General features: G+C 37.4%; 1 protein-coding gene across 2 annotated transcripts in view; it reads right to left on the reverse strand.

Annotated features, from left to right (window-relative positions):
- Positions 1 to 1,497: 1,497 nt before the first annotated feature.
- ldah (lipid droplet associated hydrolase) overlaps positions 1,498 to 19,717 on the reverse strand; it is a 39,287-nt gene continuing 21,067 nt past the window's right edge. For both annotated transcript variants that reach the window (XM_052581234.1, XM_052581233.1), the window contains exons 5-7: positions 16,001 to 16,241; positions 5,689 to 5,771; positions 1,498 to 2,376 (exon numbers count right to left, since the gene is read on the reverse strand). In XM_052581234.1, the coding sequence (XP_052437194.1) occupies positions 2,197 to 2,376; positions 5,689 to 5,771; positions 16,001 to 16,241 (504 nt within the window). In that variant the 3' untranslated portion in view covers positions 1,498 to 2,196. The remainder of the gene's footprint in view (positions 2,377 to 5,688; positions 5,772 to 16,000; positions 16,242 to 19,717) is intronic.

The raw sequence follows: 19,717 nt of genomic DNA on the forward strand, positions 1-19,717 counted from the left end.
CACTACTTTGTTTCACTGTGTTGCTTTTAAGATGCAATATCTGTAATTATTTTAACATGTGCTAGACTTATGTCTTTGAGATCGAGTCGCACCTCACTTACAAAGAAACGAGTAGAAATCCTGCCTTGATTTCCAGTAAACAACATTGCGCCTCTGCAGTTGGACCCTATTTTAAAATGCAAAAATGCATCTCTGTAAACAGACCCTAAAAGTATCACAAAAGTGGTCCAAGTGACTCATGCACTATATTCTAAGTCTTTTGAAGCAGACTGAAATTTAGTTATTGACTCATATCAGTGGGCTGTTAATCGTTTCAACAAGGCTGAGACAATGAATTGAACTCGAGAACCCGAAGATCTGATTTGTAAACAAATCTTTCCAATGATTTGTTGAAAAGATCTCACTCAAAAGAATGATTAGTTTAGGAATTGGACATCACCACTTCCCTCAGGAATGCAGCAGGGGGAAAATGGTGAATCTCACGCCTTTGTAAAAAAAAAAAAAAATTAATGATCTACATTTTGGTCTTAGGCTTTAGATTCATGCGGACCATTTTATGACACATTTATGGTGCTTTCTTTTGTCATTTTGGAGCTTGACGGTTAAAGTTCTTGTTAATTTTCATGAAATATAAAGGAAGTCATACAGGTTTGAAACTGTGAGTAAATGATTACAGAATATTCATTTTCGGGTGAACTGTTCCTTTAAGGTCAGGAATACCATATCAAGTCAATTTGAGCATCAGAGTAAAATATGAGAGTTTTGATGTTTCAATACATTGACTGAGGTGGTTAGAGGACTGAATTATATTACTGGTCCCTGGGCTGTTGAGGTAAACTGTCAAAATATTTCACTTGGTAACCCCCAGGAAGACACGCAAGCAGAGAACAAACCTACAGCAGGCTTTTCTTATAAGGGGCCCCGCTTTGGCTCCTCCATTCACCATAAACCAAACTCTTGGGAGGTGTCAGGAGCCAAGCTGATTCCTAAAGAATCCAAATAGATCAGCTTTACAGGTACAACGCTATTCCAAAGTCCTGCTGATGCCGTCTGGAAAATAAAAATGATCCAGGGGTAATGTTGAGGTCCATTCATATGGAGAAAGCTCAAATATGCAGAATTTTCCAGCCTTCGATGAGGGGTAGCCAGAGCTTCGTTAAAATTCATAATTTTGTGGTTCTACAAGGTCCCAGTTCATTGCTGACAGGACCGTATTTGACCCGTTCTAGTACAGGCAAGTTCACTTCAGACAGAAATAAAATCACATGTAACATGTTTTATGTGTGAAACAATTCACTGAAAAACCTGAAAGAATCATACAAGAATGATAAACAATGGGAAATAAATATTAAGCATAAGCAAAAACTCTTAACATACTACGGATTTAAAATATTTTATTCATAATGAACATTGTTATTTAACTGTATTAAATTAATATAGAAATACATAGAAGTACAAATGTTACATTTGAAATTGAAAAAAAAAAATGGACAGAAGTTTGTCTCTTAACCAGCTTTTATTGATTCAACTGCAAATGTGTTTATTAACAATGGGACATTCTATGAACAGAAACGCAGTTTTAATCTTTTGCGGTCTAAATAATTATCTGTAAAGGTAGTAATATGCATTGTTTTTTAACCTTCTGATGTTATTGAATAATAATATAAAATCATTTAAATTATAAAAATACATTTTCCATCAAGAGATCAATATCTTTATTCCAGGTTGATATATAAAAGAAGTTTCTTCTTATGTGAGCGGTCTGGTTAACTCAAGTTCAAAAGATAACCATGGTCCACTATAATAAATAAATAATTGACTTGTGTCCTGCTCCACACTCCACTGCACATTTGTGTGTTTAGAAATCATTCCAATAAACATCACAAACAGACAATTACAATTTCCACTTGACAGAAACGAGAGATTCTTGAAGTAAACTACAGCAATACACTGCATAACAATAATAACCAGATATTTTACAATCATGAATATTTGAAAAATAAAATGCCATCAATACATCAGTGATACCGCACCTTTTTAAAGTGTTTTGTTACAAGCATGATGCTTTGCCATGGAAATAGGTAATACACCTTAAAGTATTGGTTGCATTAAAAAACACACAGGGGGCTCAGTTTGAATACTTGGCTGGTAGAGGTTAAAGAGGAATGAAATGTTAATCTTGCAGTCAGAGCGTCCTCAATTATCAAAGATCCACTCTGCCGTCATGTTAGCCATTTCCTCCCCTGCATCCAGGACAAATGCATGCCGGATGCCCCTTTCACACAGACGGATGTCCCCTTCAGGGAAGTCTTTTTTGATATCATGGTAATACTGCACAGGGCACCAGTGATCCGTGGCTCCATAGTAAAAAATAAGCTGACAGAAGAAAACAAAATCAGCAGAGCCGATTAAGACATTAACAAAGTTAATTCAAAGTTTCTTCTCATACTGTATGTGGGATTCACCACCATGACCATGTCTCATAACAAGGGCAGAACTAAAACAATATATACATTGAAAGGTTTTTCTGTTTTTCTGACAGCCACTTAAGCGAGAGCTAGTACCTGTATGTCATTGCTCGATAAAAACCTCATCTTTCATTTTAAAGGCACAATCGGTGATGTTAGAATAATAAAAGTAGCAGCCCTCCCATTTGATTTACATAGAAACTCAGACCACCACTGGAGTCTGCAGTATGCTGCTCCTTCATGTTCCTCAGCACACCTCAAGATGTCAGAAGGAACTAGAAGTATCAAATTATGAATGATGTCTTAGTTTGAAGCTCTAAAACTTTTTTTTGCTTTTTGAAAAAGTTTAACCAATGGATGTCAATTAAAACATTTATCAAATTAAATGGCATTATGCACTAATGACAAATGACTGCATCAATCAATATTTGTTGAGGAAAGCCCCAATATAAAAGATCCTTTGTCTGATTAAAATACAGTGACCCTGGACCACAGTCATAAAGGCAATTTTTTTTAAATTGAGATTTATACATCACCCGAAAGCTGAATAAATAAGCTTTCAATTTATGTATGGTTTATTTGGCTGAGATACAAATATTTGAAAATCTGGAATCTGAGGGTAAAAAAAAAAAAAAAATCTCAATATTGAGAAAATTGCCTTTAAAGTTGTCGAAATTTAGTCTTTAGCAATGCATATAACTAATCAAAAATTAAGTTTTTATATATTAACGGTAGGAAATTTGCAAAATATCTCCATGGAACATGATCTTTACTTAATATCCTAATGATTTCTGGTATAAAAGAAAAATCGTTAATTGTGACCCATACTATGTATTTTTGGCTATTACTATTAATATACCCATGCTACTTAAAACATAATTAAGGCAATAAATTGACAGCTCAAGTCAAGATATAAACAGTCACATCTTTGGTAGATAAAATTCATCATGTGCCATAAATCTCTAAAGCAGAATAACTTAATAAATCATATAGAAAGTCTTTAACAAAGGCGAGGCACACTGAGAACTTCACAGAGGATCCAAATGGCAAAACAATCAAGATTGCGTTTCAATAAAACTAAATTTAAGAAAGATTGACATTAAATCCACAACGTCTACCACGTCCCCTCGGACACCAGTGTGGACACTTGAAGGGTTTTTCCTTGCCGTAACCTCGGCCGAACGGTGCCAATAACATCAATGCGAAAGGAAAAACCACCCGTGCAGATTTCTAAAGGCTATTTATTGGTAAGACTTCGAGAGCCATACACAATAGAAAGATCAAATTCTCTTGTCAACTGCTTTGCATGATTTCTATGACAAACTGCATAATGTTTGGCTTTTGCCGACTGTACCAGTTAATCTTGATGGGTTCTACATCTGTCGGCCTGATCGATTTCACCACAGCCCATAAATCTAATAGAGAAGTCAGATGCATGTGGTTTAAGGCTGAGAGGGGTTTAAACATATGACCTCCTGTCTTCACCTTCAGCTTTTTCGGAAGACAATTATTCTAGCATTATATTGGCAAACAAGACGGACTGCGAAGCCGATACCAAAGAATGCCACATACACTGACACCCATACAGACAATGGTTGTGAGAGTAATGGAAGAGCTTCCTTCCTCCCTCGAATTATGGGTGGGATGCACAAATCAGACCGGGAAAAATTCGACCGGTTTCCAGGCTCAAGGGATTTTCTGAAGCTTTGACAAGGAATTTGCTAAGTGTAACATTAGACACAGGTCTTGAGTATGCGACTCTTAAGAGCAGTGAAGATATCACCTATTTAACTGATGACAGAAATAGACCATCAGCAGCCCTGTCCTCCTCCCTCTGCATATGTACGCAGTCTCTGCTTTGCATCACACCATGGTATTGAAAGGTACATATGGTTCTTCCGCCCATGCATCCGTTGAGAAAACGGAAGGTTGGGTTGGAGGAACGTGCTTTGAGATCTTATATTGTTTGATTGGTTATCAGCTCTCCAAGGGTGAGTCAGTGTGGGCTTCATCTGTGTCTAACATGTTTAGAGGCTTCCCAAATCTCTTTGATCAGTGCCGTTAATATGTAGGAAATTAAGGAGAGCTGCGTCATCAAATTGTTCCAGTAAAAACAAACACCCGTGCATGGGGAACAACGCTTTTGGCAAGATACTGCACTTATTTGTTGAATTTATTACAGTCATCTTCTAGTTATGCATTAACATCCCACAGACTAAGAAAAATGGCCAAAATATGAACAAGAACCTCTATTTGAAAAGGGGATGCACAACATATCTGAAGTATATTGATCATCAGTAATTATTAGTTTTTTTATTTTTTTAAATCCGTAACATTCAATTTTCCATATTTAATTGTGCGTTCCACTATTTTACATTTAGATTACCGTTGCGGTCATACAACGCTCACTTTAAGATACTTTTAAAAAACAATAATAAATGTGATCTGTAGCAAAATAAATATGCAATATAATAAGTACATTATGATGCCTAAATTCACTTGTAGCATTTAAAATGACTGCTTTTAGTCTTTTAATTGTATTTATTCAGGCAAAATAGTATAAAAATAGTATTACTGGCCATCTATTAGCAACATAATTTTTATATAATTTTAATATCACTGAATCCCTACCTAATTCTAATATTTATCTATGTTAAATATAATAATGTTTTTCTGGAAGTGACAGTGGATGTGTACATTGACTGATTAATATAAAGATCACACTTGTTTGACTTATGCATGGACCGTAGCTATGTTTCCATCCACCCATTTTTATGCACATTTTGGAATATCGCATAAAAAAAAAGAACACTGGATGGAATGCCAAGATGCACATAAATTCTAAAAATGCACATAAAAATAATGTATATTTTATTCACAAATGTTTTTTTTTTTGCAATATTCCTGTTTCACGCACAAGTTAAATTTGCATCTTTGGATGGAAACAGGATGGGAAAGGATACAGATGTTCTTGTATTAGACACAAATCAGTTCAAGACGGCTCGGAGTTTGTTTAAAGTCAATTGATAAATTTTGACACTTATTTCTATACTGTCAACAACATTTCAAATATTGTTTCTTCCTTCCTACGTGAAGAACCCAGTTCCCTTTAAAAGATATCTTCAAAATATTAATAGAAATGTTTGTTATTCCAAACAATGGCTAATTTAGAATTAGTGTTTTTGTTTTATTTACTGTTCAAATGTTGTGTGATCATTACCTTGCTGAGGTGTTGACGTACAGTTGCGTTGTCTCTTTCTACAACCAGTCTCATTTCTTGGCTTCCCATGTACATACCGTTGGCTGCAGAGACAACAACAGAGACAAACATGTAGATTAGTATGTTACAAAACTGTAATAAATCAGGTAGTGCAAACATAACTTAGTAAACATTTGCATAACATATCAGCCTCTGTGGGTTTACTAAACACGAAGTGTATCAAAATGAAACACACACACACACAGCCACAACCTCAAAGGCCAGAGCTCGTACAAACACAGAAACAGCAACCAGATCATGAGGATTACATCTGTTCCCATTCACATTTACTGGATGTACACTCCTACTAACAGTTTAATGGTGTGCAATGATGTCATTGTTTTCACGTTTAGATTCTGTGTGTTGAAATGATTTGTGTCTTTTGTGAAGATTTCATACTGCGTGCCCCCAGTTTATGAAAAAATTAGTTGCATGATACAAATTACTGATATCTTTTTTGCATTTCAATATAAAGCAATTTATATTTTATATTAAACACAAACAGTATCATATATATATATATATATAAAACATGTCTGTCTCTTGATCAGTGCCATCCAGCAGACATAGTTTTGAATTTAGCAGCTGATGTATGTATGTGCGTATGTTCTAATCACACTGTTGTGATTGCATAAAATATAAAAAACATTATTCAGCAATTTATTTATTTATTTTCACATAACTCAAAATCTGAGGCACACTTGCCTCTGTCTGTGTGTGTGTGTGTGTGTGTGTGGGAAGTTAAATTAGTAGCATTGCTACTTTTAGTTAGTTAAATAAAACCGGTCCACGCTCAGCAGTCTGGACATCACAGAGGTCTTTCACACACATATCCCTGCTCAAAACTCTAAGATTCATGAGTAAATACAAGCTGCTTGACCTGGATGACCTTGGCAGCTATTCAGAGAGACCGATCCTGATCTTGTGCAGACTAAACGTTTGGCCAAGAGATGTGTTAATATCCTTTCTCATCAGGACATTCTTCACAGTGATGATTGTTCAGCCTCAGACTGTGGAGGAAGTGTGTACATATGTGTGTGTGTGTGCGGGGGTACATGAAGAAAGCATGTGTGTGTTGTGTGTGTGTGTAAGGGAAAAACTCCTCAAATGACTTGCTTCCACTGAGTGAAGAGGAAGTGTGGGTATGATCACACATCCGCACGGCTTTAACACTATAATATTAATCACGGCCTGTGTACTATATCATCCAGCACTGTTACCACATTTCACAAGACTCAGAGCTACATACTAAAAAGGGGGAACGAAAGGAGAGTAATCAATTTGATCCCTTTCTTAATGCAGAAAAACATGGAATTAAAAAAAAAAAAAATTAAGTTACGCCATGTTTCATTAGAATGTTCATTCTTAATGTTTAATTCAGCACTATATTTAATTTTACAGAGGAAATGATTTTTGGAAATGGGGAAAACTGAATGAAAGCCTTCTGTGCAGAAAACTAAGGGGTTTTCCATTTTTCATTAGTGTTGCTTGCAAAAAGTATCCTAGGTCTGAATATGCCCGTTTCCCTACTAAATAGTTAGCAAAAAACACAGTGCTTTAAATCACTATTAAGTCGAAATCCAAAGTATTCATAAAAGAATGAAAATACCCAGATCACGTACTGCTTGTGCCAAAACTTTCCTGTCCCAAGAGGCATGGAAATGCTGAGCAACAATGACACAGCTGTTGTCATAGGTCACAGACATGCATACAGAAAATACTTTATTATTGGTCAAGAAGTTAAATAAAAGCAGAGTTATCTGACTGTACTGTACCGAATGAGGTGAGCTGCTGCTGCCACATTATTGACTATTTTCTCCCTGGTGGACAATAAAACAAGAAGAAAAAATCCCATAGATAGCGGGAACGAGCCGTATCTCTAGACTAGAATATCAAAGCTTGGAGGCGAAACGGAGAGTGCCAGTCATATTTCAAAGAACTGAGTGAGAGAGACTCATGGCAGAATGTGTCCTGTATTCCCAGCATCAGAGAGATTTCAGAGTCCCTTATGTGTGTTTGGGTTGGCTGCGTGTTTGCTTCTAAATAAATGTTAAAACTACATGTATGCTTTCATTAGCATTTTGATGTGTGCTAAAGGGAGACATAAGTCATTTGAGATGAGGTGCAAAGAAATAATTACCAAAGAATACAATGAACTCACTGAACACTCAGTAAGATATCTAATTTTATTACACTAAACAACATCTCCACCCACTGAGGTAAACTGGTTTAGAGGATGTTTAAACTAGAGGGTTTACAGAAGAGTAAAGTTCACTGCGTTTCCACTACTTTACCTTTGACTGTAGGCAAATTATCCTCTTGTTGCAGTTATTTTAACCAAATCATCGTAATCTGTGATGACTACAATCACTGTGCAGTTTAAATACTGATCACCTATCTTATATTTAAACAAGAACATATTTCTGGTATTTTCTGGCACATTAAGAGTTTGATTCACCTTAGTTTTTTAAATTCTCAAACTTAAAAGGTATTTATTTATTTGGTATTTCCTAATTAGCATACCCTATTAATTACATTTTGGGTGTTTATCAGTACTTTTAAAGCATTTATTCTGCATGATCATATTCTATATCCCTAATCCCAACCAATACTTAAACTTAACTCAATTTTAATAAGCAGCAAATTAGGAGTTTATTGAGGCAAAAGTCGTAGTTAATGGTTTATTAATAGTGAGAATTGGACCTTAAAATTGACTGCCCTATAATACACCCTGCCCAATGCAAAAGTGGAAAGAAAGAAAGAAAGAAAGAAAGAGAGAAAGAAAGAAGAAAAAAAAGAAGCTTGATGGTTGAAAATACAGAAAATAAGACAGAAATGTTGCATATTATTTGTGATAAACAAATAAATAAAAGTATTCTTTATTTAATTCATATTCAAGTGGGCATATTACAAAAAACACGAGAGCAAATGGAGAGTGTAATAAAATTTATTTAAACATTATTAGAAATTTTATTTAATATTTAGAATTTTTAATAATATTTCTCAACCCTGTGAAATTATTTGTAAATAATCATCAGTCAAAATTTGAGAAATGTTTCAGACCTTTGGTTTGGGGTGGAGGGGGGAGGAAGACAAATATACATACCGGTACATACACACAGTGCCCTAGTATTGTAAGTATTGTAACAGTAAAGACAAAATTGTTCTATTTGCTGTGGAGTCAAGAAATCTGTAAGTATGATTAAAAGATGAATATGAGACAAAACTACAGTATTTCACATTTTATTATTGGGCGATTCAACACAAAGATGTTTTACCAGCTAAGAATATCAGCACTTTTAGAGTTTCATCTTCCTATCTGATGTGAGCATAAGTATTGGAACAGTTGCCTCACAGGTCTTTCTAAGTGTCCTGCTGCATGAATTTTTCAGATATTAAAAGCAGGGAATGTGTCGTATCAGTTATATCCATCGTTTCTGCATTCTAAGTCTTGCATTCAGCAAAGACACACACAAACCAGGATGAAGCTGACTCTGAGAGAAAAGCTATTTGGATGCTAAAAGAAAATAAGTAGTCAATTAGAACTATAGGAAAAACAAAAGGCATGGAAACTACCGGCGACATCAGCAACCAACGATAACCTGACCTGAAGACAAACAACAGTTGTCGATGACAGACAAATCATAAAAGCTGTGAAAAAGTATGGTGACCCATTCATGCTCTGCATTTAACCCATCCAAAGTGCACACACACACAGCAGTGAACACACACAAACCGTGATCACACACCCGGAGCAGTGGGCAGCCATTCATGCCGCGGCGCTCGGGAGCAGATGGGGGTTCAGTGCCTTGCTCAAGGGCGCCTCAGTCGTGGTAGTGCCAGCCCGAGACTCAAACCCACAACCTTAGGGTTAGGAGTCAAACACTCTAACCACTAATTTGACACAGAATTACACAGCAAGAAGCTACACAGCAAGATGCAAATCTCTGATAAGCGTCAAAAATCGAAAGGCAAGATTCTTCACAATTGTGAGCCAGTAGAGTTTTAGAACTGAGCTGATGGACCGATGAGACGAAGATTAACTTTTATCTAAGTGATTGGAAAGCAAAAGTGTGGAGAAAAAAGGAAACTGCAAATGATCCTAAGCAATCAATCCCATCTGTAAAGCTTGGTGGAGGTGGTGTCATGGGCATGCATGGCTGTCTCTAGAACAGGACCTCTTAATTTTAATGATGACTCAATGTATGATGGCTGTAGCAGAATGAATTTGGCATGGTACAAAATCATCTTGGCTACCAATGTTCAAGAAAATGCCACTAATTAGAAAGCACTTCATACTGTTTCAGGACAAAACACCCTGCCAGTTCAGTCAATGAGTTTATCAGGGCAAAGAAATGTAAAGTCTTAGATTTCCCAAATCAGTCTCTAGATTTAAATCCGACTGAACATTAATTTCACCAGCTGAAGGGGAGACTAAAGACAGAAACTCCCCAAAACAAGCAACAGCTGGAATTGTCTGCATTAAAGGCTGGGAAAAGCATTTCAAAGGATGAGACCAAGAGTCTGGTGAAGTCTATGGGTCACAGACTCACTGCTCTGACTACATGCAAGGGATCTGCAACTAAATATTAGCTTTTAATCTTTTATATCTGTCTTAAATTCAACTTTTCCAATACTTATGCTCACATCAAATAGTGGGATGAAATCTAAAAGTGCTGTTCTTTTTATTTGTTAAAACGTGTGTGTCGAAAGACCTAATAATAAAATGTGACATTCTGTAGTTTTGTCACATATTGATCTTTTAATCATATTTGTCTTGACTCCACAGCAGAGAAAGCTATTTTATCTTTACTGTTCCAATACTTCTGGAGGGCACTATATATATATATATTTTTTTTATATATATATATTTTTATATATGTATATATATATATATATATATTTTTTGGATTATTTAAATTAAATGATTGTATAAATGTATGGCCATTTTCAAATAACAAACTTTATACAGGTAATGCAAATGTTAGGACTATACATGTAGGAGGAAAATCCCATGAATGAGGAGAAGGTACGGGAAAATGAGGGAGACGGGTGTGCCAGTCTTGGGGCAGTGATCTGCGAGACATCCCCTGTTCTTTCTCACTTATCTCCAGGGGGGTATGGGGCTGGGGGGTTTGGCAAGGCACAGCATTCCAGTCAATTTTACACATCCTCACACATGCACCTAGTTAACAACTGACTGGAGAGGTATAAATGAGGGATACGTGCACAAAAAACGCACACACAGACACAAACAGACAAGCACGTGGTGATATTTTATAATCTCCCGTGAGCATCCTTCCATGTGGCAAGACACAAAAACGAGATGGGTATTTGAACAGAACGTTTTCGATGTGGATTTTCTACATCCACATTAAGATTTTAGGTAACACTTTAGAATAAGGTTCCATTAGTTAATGTTAGTTAACTACTTTCGTTAACATGAACTAAGCAAGAACAATCCTTCTACAGTATTTATAAGTCTTAGTTCATGTTAATTTCAACATTTACAAATGCATTATTTAAATCAAAAGTTGTGCTTGTTAACATTAGTTAATGCACTGTGAATTACCATGAACTAACAATGAATAACTGTATTTTCATTAACTAACATTAACGAAGATGAATAAATACAGTAATAAATGTATTATTCATTGTTTGTTCATGTTAATTAATACATTAACTAACATTAACTAATGGAACCTTATTCTAAAGTGTTACCAGATTTTATTTTAGTTTCAGAAAGTTTAGTACATTTCTGTTGAAATTGCCAGATCAACTAACCATATCCACACTGAAAGTGATCAAGCTGATTATAATTCATAACTGAGCCAAATGTTCAACTACTAATCAAAGTAAACATCTAATCTTTTATAGAAGAAAATCAACTGTAAAACACTGTCGTGATTCAAGGAGCAGAAGGAGCCTCACAAATAAACAAAAGCTTTTAAATGTTTCATCCTGTTCAGTTCAGATACAGATGGGAACAAAAAGTTTTCTTCTTCCACTGTGCCTAATGTGCCCCTTTACTCCTTGCATTTGCTTTAAATTGTCCTGTCGATATTTATTTTACACCACACACTCCTTTATTGGTTCTAAAACCATCAATTTACTTCTTTCTTCCAGTCACTTTGCATTAGTCACACAAACAGGACAATTTTAAGTTCATGACGGCAAAAATGTCTGAATTCCACGGACACAGAAAGTCCAGCGTATTATCCAGTCTCTCCTCCGTTTACACAGACCACAGAATCACAATGTGCTTCTCTTTATTCTATTTGCCTTTAAAAGAGCTAAGCGAATGTGACAATTATATTCTCCCTTCCAATTCAATAACGCAAAAGCCACATCAACCGAAATACAACACAGGTTTCATTTTCGTTACTTTAAAAACAGCACAAAGTGGGTGGCCGTGATCCCTTGCACCTCAAGTAAAGTCACACAGAGCAGAAATTTAGGAGAGTTACATTAATAAACAAACCTTGCATTATCATCTGTCATCACTTTTTCATTCATGAACCCCAAATGAACAGGATATTCTTGTTCGGCCCTTTGGGGTGGCTTTTGTTGTCTTTTTTCATGATATATCACACCTGATGACCAGATTGTGAAATTAACTATAACTACTGTACTAACTACTGCTAGAGAAACTACAATTTCAGCATGGCTTTATTATTAGGAAAGGTCAACCGTTCAGCCATATATCAAAAACCACAACGAGAAAATGACTGCCGTTACATACTGGATGAGGGAAAAAAATCCACATTTTTAGGGGATTTTTACTGCCCTCTGGGCTAACACAAGAGTTGCAGATGTGGTTCTTGGATCTCAAGTAAAATAATAATATAAAAATAATATAAATGACTAGCCCATGGACACAATGTCATAAAATGACAAACCTTTAATATCAGGAGGCACAACGCTCTCCGGAGTGTGGAAAATCAGGAATCTATGTATTCAGCTTCAACATGATCAAAACCTGACACTCCATTGTATTACATAATGATTTTCAAATGGAGTAAATGATGCATGTCACAATCCTCGGCCCTTCAAACCTTCAACAGATAATGAAAGCAAACATCAAGTTCTCATCACATCTATGATTATAACAGACATTGACACCACATTTAGTTCTTAATAAAAGCTCAGGATAATCAAAATTACCTGACTACAATGCAATTTAACTCTAACACTGACAACAGATGCAACAAGCTCATCCATAAAAAAGGATATTTCCAATCCAAAAGAGGTCTTATCATGTGGATCGGCTTATTTTAAGATTTAAAAGATGATCCTGTCCATTTTGTAAAACCGTTATGGTAAGTATCTCAAAGATGCCTGGCACCACATTGAGCACTGCATCTTTCTATAGCGTCCTGCTCCATCTAATGGTGATGTGCAGGCAAATACTAGAACAGCTTCTTCCATGGACATGGTAACTAAACTGTTTTAAGACTACTTCTTGTTATGGTTGCCGGATGATGTACTGTATCTTTTGTCTGTTAATGCAAAATGGTCCAGATGAGTCTTTCTCAAGGTTATAAAATAAGAACATCTGCAAGGAAATAGACTGATGACTGTAAAACATGGTAGAGCATTATGGTTATGTCTGACATCATGAATGTCATATGGCTACTGCCAAGACGCTTAAAGGGGCAGTTCATCCAAAAATTACAGTTCTGTCATTAACTTGCCTTCATGTCATTCCAAATCCGTATGACATTTTTTATTCTAAAAAAAAAAACAAGAATGTTGGTAAACAAACATTAAATTACAACGTATTGACAACATTTCTCAAAAGGAGGAAAGTCATACAGGTTTGGAACAACATGTGGGTGAGTAAATGCTGACAGGATGTTCCCTTTTGAGTGAACAAACCTCAAAACAAAAACAAAAAATACCACTAGACTTTCCCATTGTGCTTTGACCGTCAGTGAGGAACAAAACCTACAGGAAGCAACAATAATTGATCAACAGCCAAGTAATTTTGTGTTTTGTTCAGTTACATTTCTACTAATATAAAGGTGTTCCGCATACTAGCCGACTTTCCAACCAGAAACAGGTGGCCGGAGGAGGAAGTGAACAGGACTCAAAAGCAAGGTGGCAGATAAGAAGTTCAGGAGTTTAGCCTCTAGGTTCCAAAATCAGGTCGACGTTAACTTTGTTCCGCTCTAACGGGAAAGGAAGCCACTTGCCGCTACGCTCTGTTTTCCCGCTTTGCCAGGTGAGTCAAATTATGATTGGAACAGCAAGAAGAACTAAAGACAGAGGAGTTTAATCTGAGTCTCCAAAGATGGTGGGTCAAATCTCTCGGTTCTCATGAATTAGGCCAACAGAAGCCTGGATAGAAAAGTGTTATGGGTGTTCAATCATAAAAAACATGTCATGAGAACTGGCACAAGTGGTTAGGCGAGTGGAAACAGAAGCTGTGTGGAAGTGTTGCAGTCTACTGAAAGGATAAAGCATATTAGAGACCGTTACATAGCCGCTTTCCCTACGGATTTGCAAGCAGGCACGCCTCATTGACGTTTATGCTCCTAGATGCAGAACCTTGATGTCTGCATGACAGACATTGTATGCATGCTCCACATGCAGTTAACATCAAAATATCAACATTCTCCGTTTCAAGGAAAGGGATTTCTGAGCAAATAAATCCTTAAATGTGCCCAGGAAGTTCCAGCTAATAGCAACATGCTTTCTTAATTAAGTCTGTCAACTCGCCATTAATTACGGATGTAATACAAGGCAGAGAGTCGGCGCAGCTTTTGGTACGCAGTCACGGGCCAGCACTCAATAGTACAAAACGCATGCATGCACATGTGTACATACAGGACCACCTGGCCTTTTCAATGAATAACAAGAGCTTAAACTTCCCCGCAGCAAAGTATTTCAACATTTGTTGGTATTTAATAAGCAACGGGGAAAAAAGTTGAACATTTGAACACTTGAACATTTGAAACCTAAATCCATTCCAATTGACACTACATGAGAAGTGCTAATGATTAAAAGCATGCTTACAAGCGCTGTCAGGAGCAAAAACCTCCAACTCCCTCCGCAACATAGGGAGAGAAAAAGAGAAAAGAACCTAAAGGTAGAACTGACAGCATGAAAAAGGGAGAAAAGAAGTGCGAGCGAGCGAGAGAACTGGTTCTTCAGAGCGACTAGAGAGTGGAGCTCACACTAATGCCTCTGGGCTCTACTGAGGCCTCTTTGGCAGAGACTCTCCGGCCATCACAACATCCATCACTCTCCTCCCAGGACAGACAGGGAAAACACTCAGCCTTTCACCTAGAGAGAGACTACGTTAGCAGTCGGTTCGCTCGTCGGAGAGGACTCTTAATTACTCCTACTCACAACACTTCATCTGCACCATTAGTTCATGTACCGAAAGCCTTAGAGATTAAATATGAGTTATGATAAATAAAACTTTATTCAAAACAATGTGAGACAATGCTCTCTTGGCTGCCACTCAAATATTATTAGCCTTTTCCCCCTCTTCAGCCTCAACTTTTTTATCGGCCAAACCATCTTTGAAGTGGTGATATACTTCTTATCGTCCGATAAAAAGAGAGAGAAACTCATCTGAGCACTCGGGGTTTGGAGGGATGCCAGCATGTGAACTTTAGAAGGTTTCAGCACCTCATTGAAACAAGGATTAGGTCCAAACTGGAAATGGAGAAGTGAGGGGACATCGCTGAGGTTGCGTGAGAGTTACACTTTAGCGGAATATTAAAGATTCTGCACTAGATTATCACATGCTGAGATGCATCTGACAACAAGAAATCATCACCGCTGCCAGCTGATATCTCTGGGCCAAAAAACACATTATTATTAGTTGCTTAGAAATTAATTAACTTATTTAATAAACAAACACACAAGGGCTGGAAGAACCTGGACAATTAAACAGCCAGTATTTGGTTATTTATTGTAAAAGTCAATAAATGTTCTAACCAGGAATAAAAGCTGTATATTTGAAACGATTTAAAGTTAAAACATGTACAGATTTTGTGTAAACTGTACACAAGTCAAATATTAGTGCAGATAGGAATCAATAATTAAAAAATATAATACTTGATTCATGTAAATTCAGCACTTTTGTGCACATTTGACTTTTGTGCACACGCGCACACGCACACACACACACACAATTAATTAATTAATTAACTACAGAAAAATCGTTTTGGTTATTCACAAAATTACACCACCCAACACACATTAAAATGGATTTCTGGAGCTTGTTCTATTGAAACAACAAAGTAAAGCGTTTACTCACCTGCACAGTCTACATTGATCAGGCTGACAGTGGCTGGGATGATGGAGGTATCCACTGCATAAATGTTCCTCAGAGCCAGATTCACTATGCTGACCTTCAGCCTCTCTGGAAGGAGGGAGAGCAGGAAGATGGGCAGATAGAAGACGTACCGCAGCCGGCAGAGCACTGGGGTCATGACCTTGCCTTGAGGGCTACAGGCCATGCGCTCAATCGTGGGGAAGAGCATCACCGCCTTCACAACCTGAGGATGACAAGTACAGATGGATTATAGAGATGAATGTAGGTCAGGAGAACTCAGCTTTCTCTACAACCATCTACTTTTGGTTGACTGTTTGGTTAAGTAACAGACACTTAGGAAAAACAAGAGCAGCAGAGCAATATGTGACTTGCTGAGATGCAACGTTTAATATTTATGACAGCAATGCGAGCAGTTTTAATCATAACAAATGACATAACTAAATTTCAATGCTCAAGAGTTATCAAGCTATGAAAAATGACATTTCTGTGTTCTCACTATATTATGAAATCGATAGGAGAGACAAAGGAAGGAGGGAACCGAGAGGAGAGAGAGACTTCCAGAAACAGGAAACACCTGCCTCTGTTTGGCCATTGAGTAGAAGGCAGCTAGACTCATTCAGTGAGTAAGACAGAGTGGATGTGCTTCATCTGTCTCTACAATCCTTTGCAGTTGCAGCCAAGTATTTTTCAATGAAACTAAACAGTGCAATATCTTCAATTCTCTTGTGTAAAATATGTGATAGCCAGCACAATTCTTTGTCAGCAGTGCCAAATGCAATCTATTCAGCTTCAAACCACTAAACTTCAAACTCAGCTAGTTCTGCAATCCTGAAAGAGTGCTGGTTTCATCACGCCCCGGCAACAGGCAAAGTTCTGCTGCCGCTGAATTTATCTTCTGAATGGGCCTTATGGAACTGAAAAATATCTATTGCTGTCAGTGGAAAAGATATCAAACCCCAAATGGATGAGAGGTTTCCAATCCAGAGTCCCTCTGTCATAACAATTAGACTACAAACCATCAAATGAGCGGAGATTAAATGAGTTGTTAATAATCAGATTTCTTCAATATACAAAGTACTCAACTATAAACTACTTCATTTGGAGTGAGTGTGAACAGTGCTTGAGGTGTAAAACCATGATGCTAGGTGTTCTGGGTGGTTGCCAAGACTCTACTATGCAGTTGCTCGTGTTTTCTGAACAATTGTTAGCACATTGCTATGTGTTTGTTGCCACTCTAAGCAGCTGTAAGCACATTACAATGCAGCTGACAGTGTGTTCAAAGGTGCTAGCATCTTACTGTATGGTTGCTTGTGAGTTCTAAACGTATACTTATTTTTCCACATTCTACTTTATCTTGTGCACAGTATGTCCACACAGCTTTCAAAAGTATGGGTCTGTCCAAAAACCCTCACTTGCACTCTTGGTCACTTGAAAAAGCGTGCACAAAACAGTGCGCAAGCCTGTCCCAAGTCTTAAAAATGCCAAAGCACACTAAATCCACACTATCCAAACCGCTCCGGAGCGGTGTTCGAGGCTATAATTATCCCATCATGCAACTTATGGAAATGAATTGGGAGACTTTTTGCAGAGATCTTAAGAAATTTCATAGAAACATTTACAGTCTAATATTAATGATAATTAGATACCATCTATAATTTGGTAGTAAAACAAAATGTTCTGCATTTTAGTATTTAGACAAGCCCTAAACTCACTCTTGGATGAATGAGTTTGACACATGCAGTACCACCTTGTGGATTCACCTTGTGCCTGCGCTGTTACACGTGGACTGTCCACACAAACACAAAAAATGGATTTGCAGAACAGAATGCAGACACTTTTGATTACGAAATCAGCATCACGCAGACAGTGTACGGACTGTGGAAAGTGGATGGACGAAGTATATTTAAGCAGTTCTTAACACGTTACTATGTGTTTGTGAAGGTATTCCAAGCACACTGCTATGCAAATGACCCTTTGCAAATACTAATAATATTAATAAATAATATTATGGAGGAAAGAGGACACTGACAATACGCCAACAGACAAGACAGAGCAGGTTAGTTTTGGTATGAAACAAAGTCTTAGATTTAATTTCATTAAAAAAAAAAATCTAATAATAAATACAGTTTTCTGTCTCTTCAATGTGTGGTGACAGATAATTGTAGCGCCTCAGTTCAAGCAGCACACAAACAAATAATCTCTTCCTTTTTACTACTTGTTATAGCATAAAATAAACATGAATGAACATCAGACGGAATGAAAATGTTGTTTCAAGCGCGGAATGACGTCAATACACACCATTTCTTAAGTTAAAGTTCACAGACGTTAATACAGTAACTTTCCTGTCTGGACTGTTTGTTGTAAAAAATGGCAGATTCTACTTTATGATTGGTCACATCTCCGATCAATCAAATTCCCTGTGAACAATACTAAGATATTCTGCTGCTGCATAGTTTCTAATGTGTTTTGGGTGCTTTTCAGAGTGTTCAAACCCAGTTCTTCCCAACACTGTTGCTAGGTTATTCTAAGTGGATGTTAATACATTGCTTTGCAGATGCTAAGTATGAATAAGCATAATAGTTATAATGACAGTGGGCACTAATAAATCTAGACAAAACCATCTAGTCCACATACTGCTCCAGGAAGCATTCCACCCCCACATAATACATTTCATCTGCTATTTCACTGCTCATCCTGATGCCCATCAGTTGTCAGACAAAGAGAGAGAGAGTGGAAAAGAAGCAGTGAAAGAGAGAGGGAAAGGTGAAGAAGAGGGAGTGTGTTCAGAGCAGGTGATCTTTGATGTGCAAGTAGTAGTGCTTTTGACAAGAAGCAGTTCCTCTTCCTGGAGGTCACTGGAATGTAACAGAGAACACAGAACAATCTGACAGAGTCTTTGGGAGTGTCTCTTTAATCAGAGAGACAGACGGCTAAGTCACACACACACACACACACGCACACTTCTAGTTTTAGAGGGTTCCTTCTCTGGTACTGCTGAGGTCAGGAAGGGGGAAGGAATTCTCTGCATCTGGAGAAGGGGCGAAGAGAGTTTAAACGTCACAATCTGACTTCCACGGATCTGAGATGTGAGGGTGCGATCTGATAGTGGAGGAATGTTAATGATGCACAGATCTACTGGAGCTTCAGACAGCATGATGGATCATGCGGCAGTCCAGACCACATCTCTTTCAACTCAACCACTTACAGCGAGTATCTCAATGGGAATGTGTTGCAAGGGCCGCCTCCACTCACGTCAACACTGCTCCGCTCTTTTCGAACGTAGCCTTGCTGCCAGGCTCCAGAGTGGGAACAGGCATGATAGCTGAGTGGTGACATAATGAAAACTGCTGGAAGGCCCACCTGAAGTTGACAGTGCCCCGTCACAGCTAACCTTAAATGCCAAATGCCTCTTTGGGAAAAAACACTGGTCAGCTCCTCATAGGTCCCAGGAGAAAGCATAAAGGAGATCCTAGGGGTGGGCAATATGACCAAAATCTTATATCACAACATAAGTCATGGACAACAGTCCAAAATCTCTACAAGTTGACAATTTCTTTCTACAAAATCAAGTCTATCGGTATAAATGCCCACCCTTAGGAAATCCCATGTCACTTTTATTTAGACAAAAAATGAAAACACCAGGTAGGGCTGTGCAAAACATCGAATGCGATTTTCATGCACATCTCATCAGTAAAAACG

Source organism: Carassius gibelio, chromosome B17, assembly GCF_023724105.1.
Source record: "Carassius gibelio isolate Cgi1373 ecotype wild population from Czech Republic chromosome B17, carGib1.2-hapl.c, whole genome shotgun sequence".
Classification (NCBI taxonomy): domain Eukaryota; kingdom Metazoa; phylum Chordata; class Actinopteri; order Cypriniformes; family Cyprinidae; genus Carassius; species Carassius gibelio.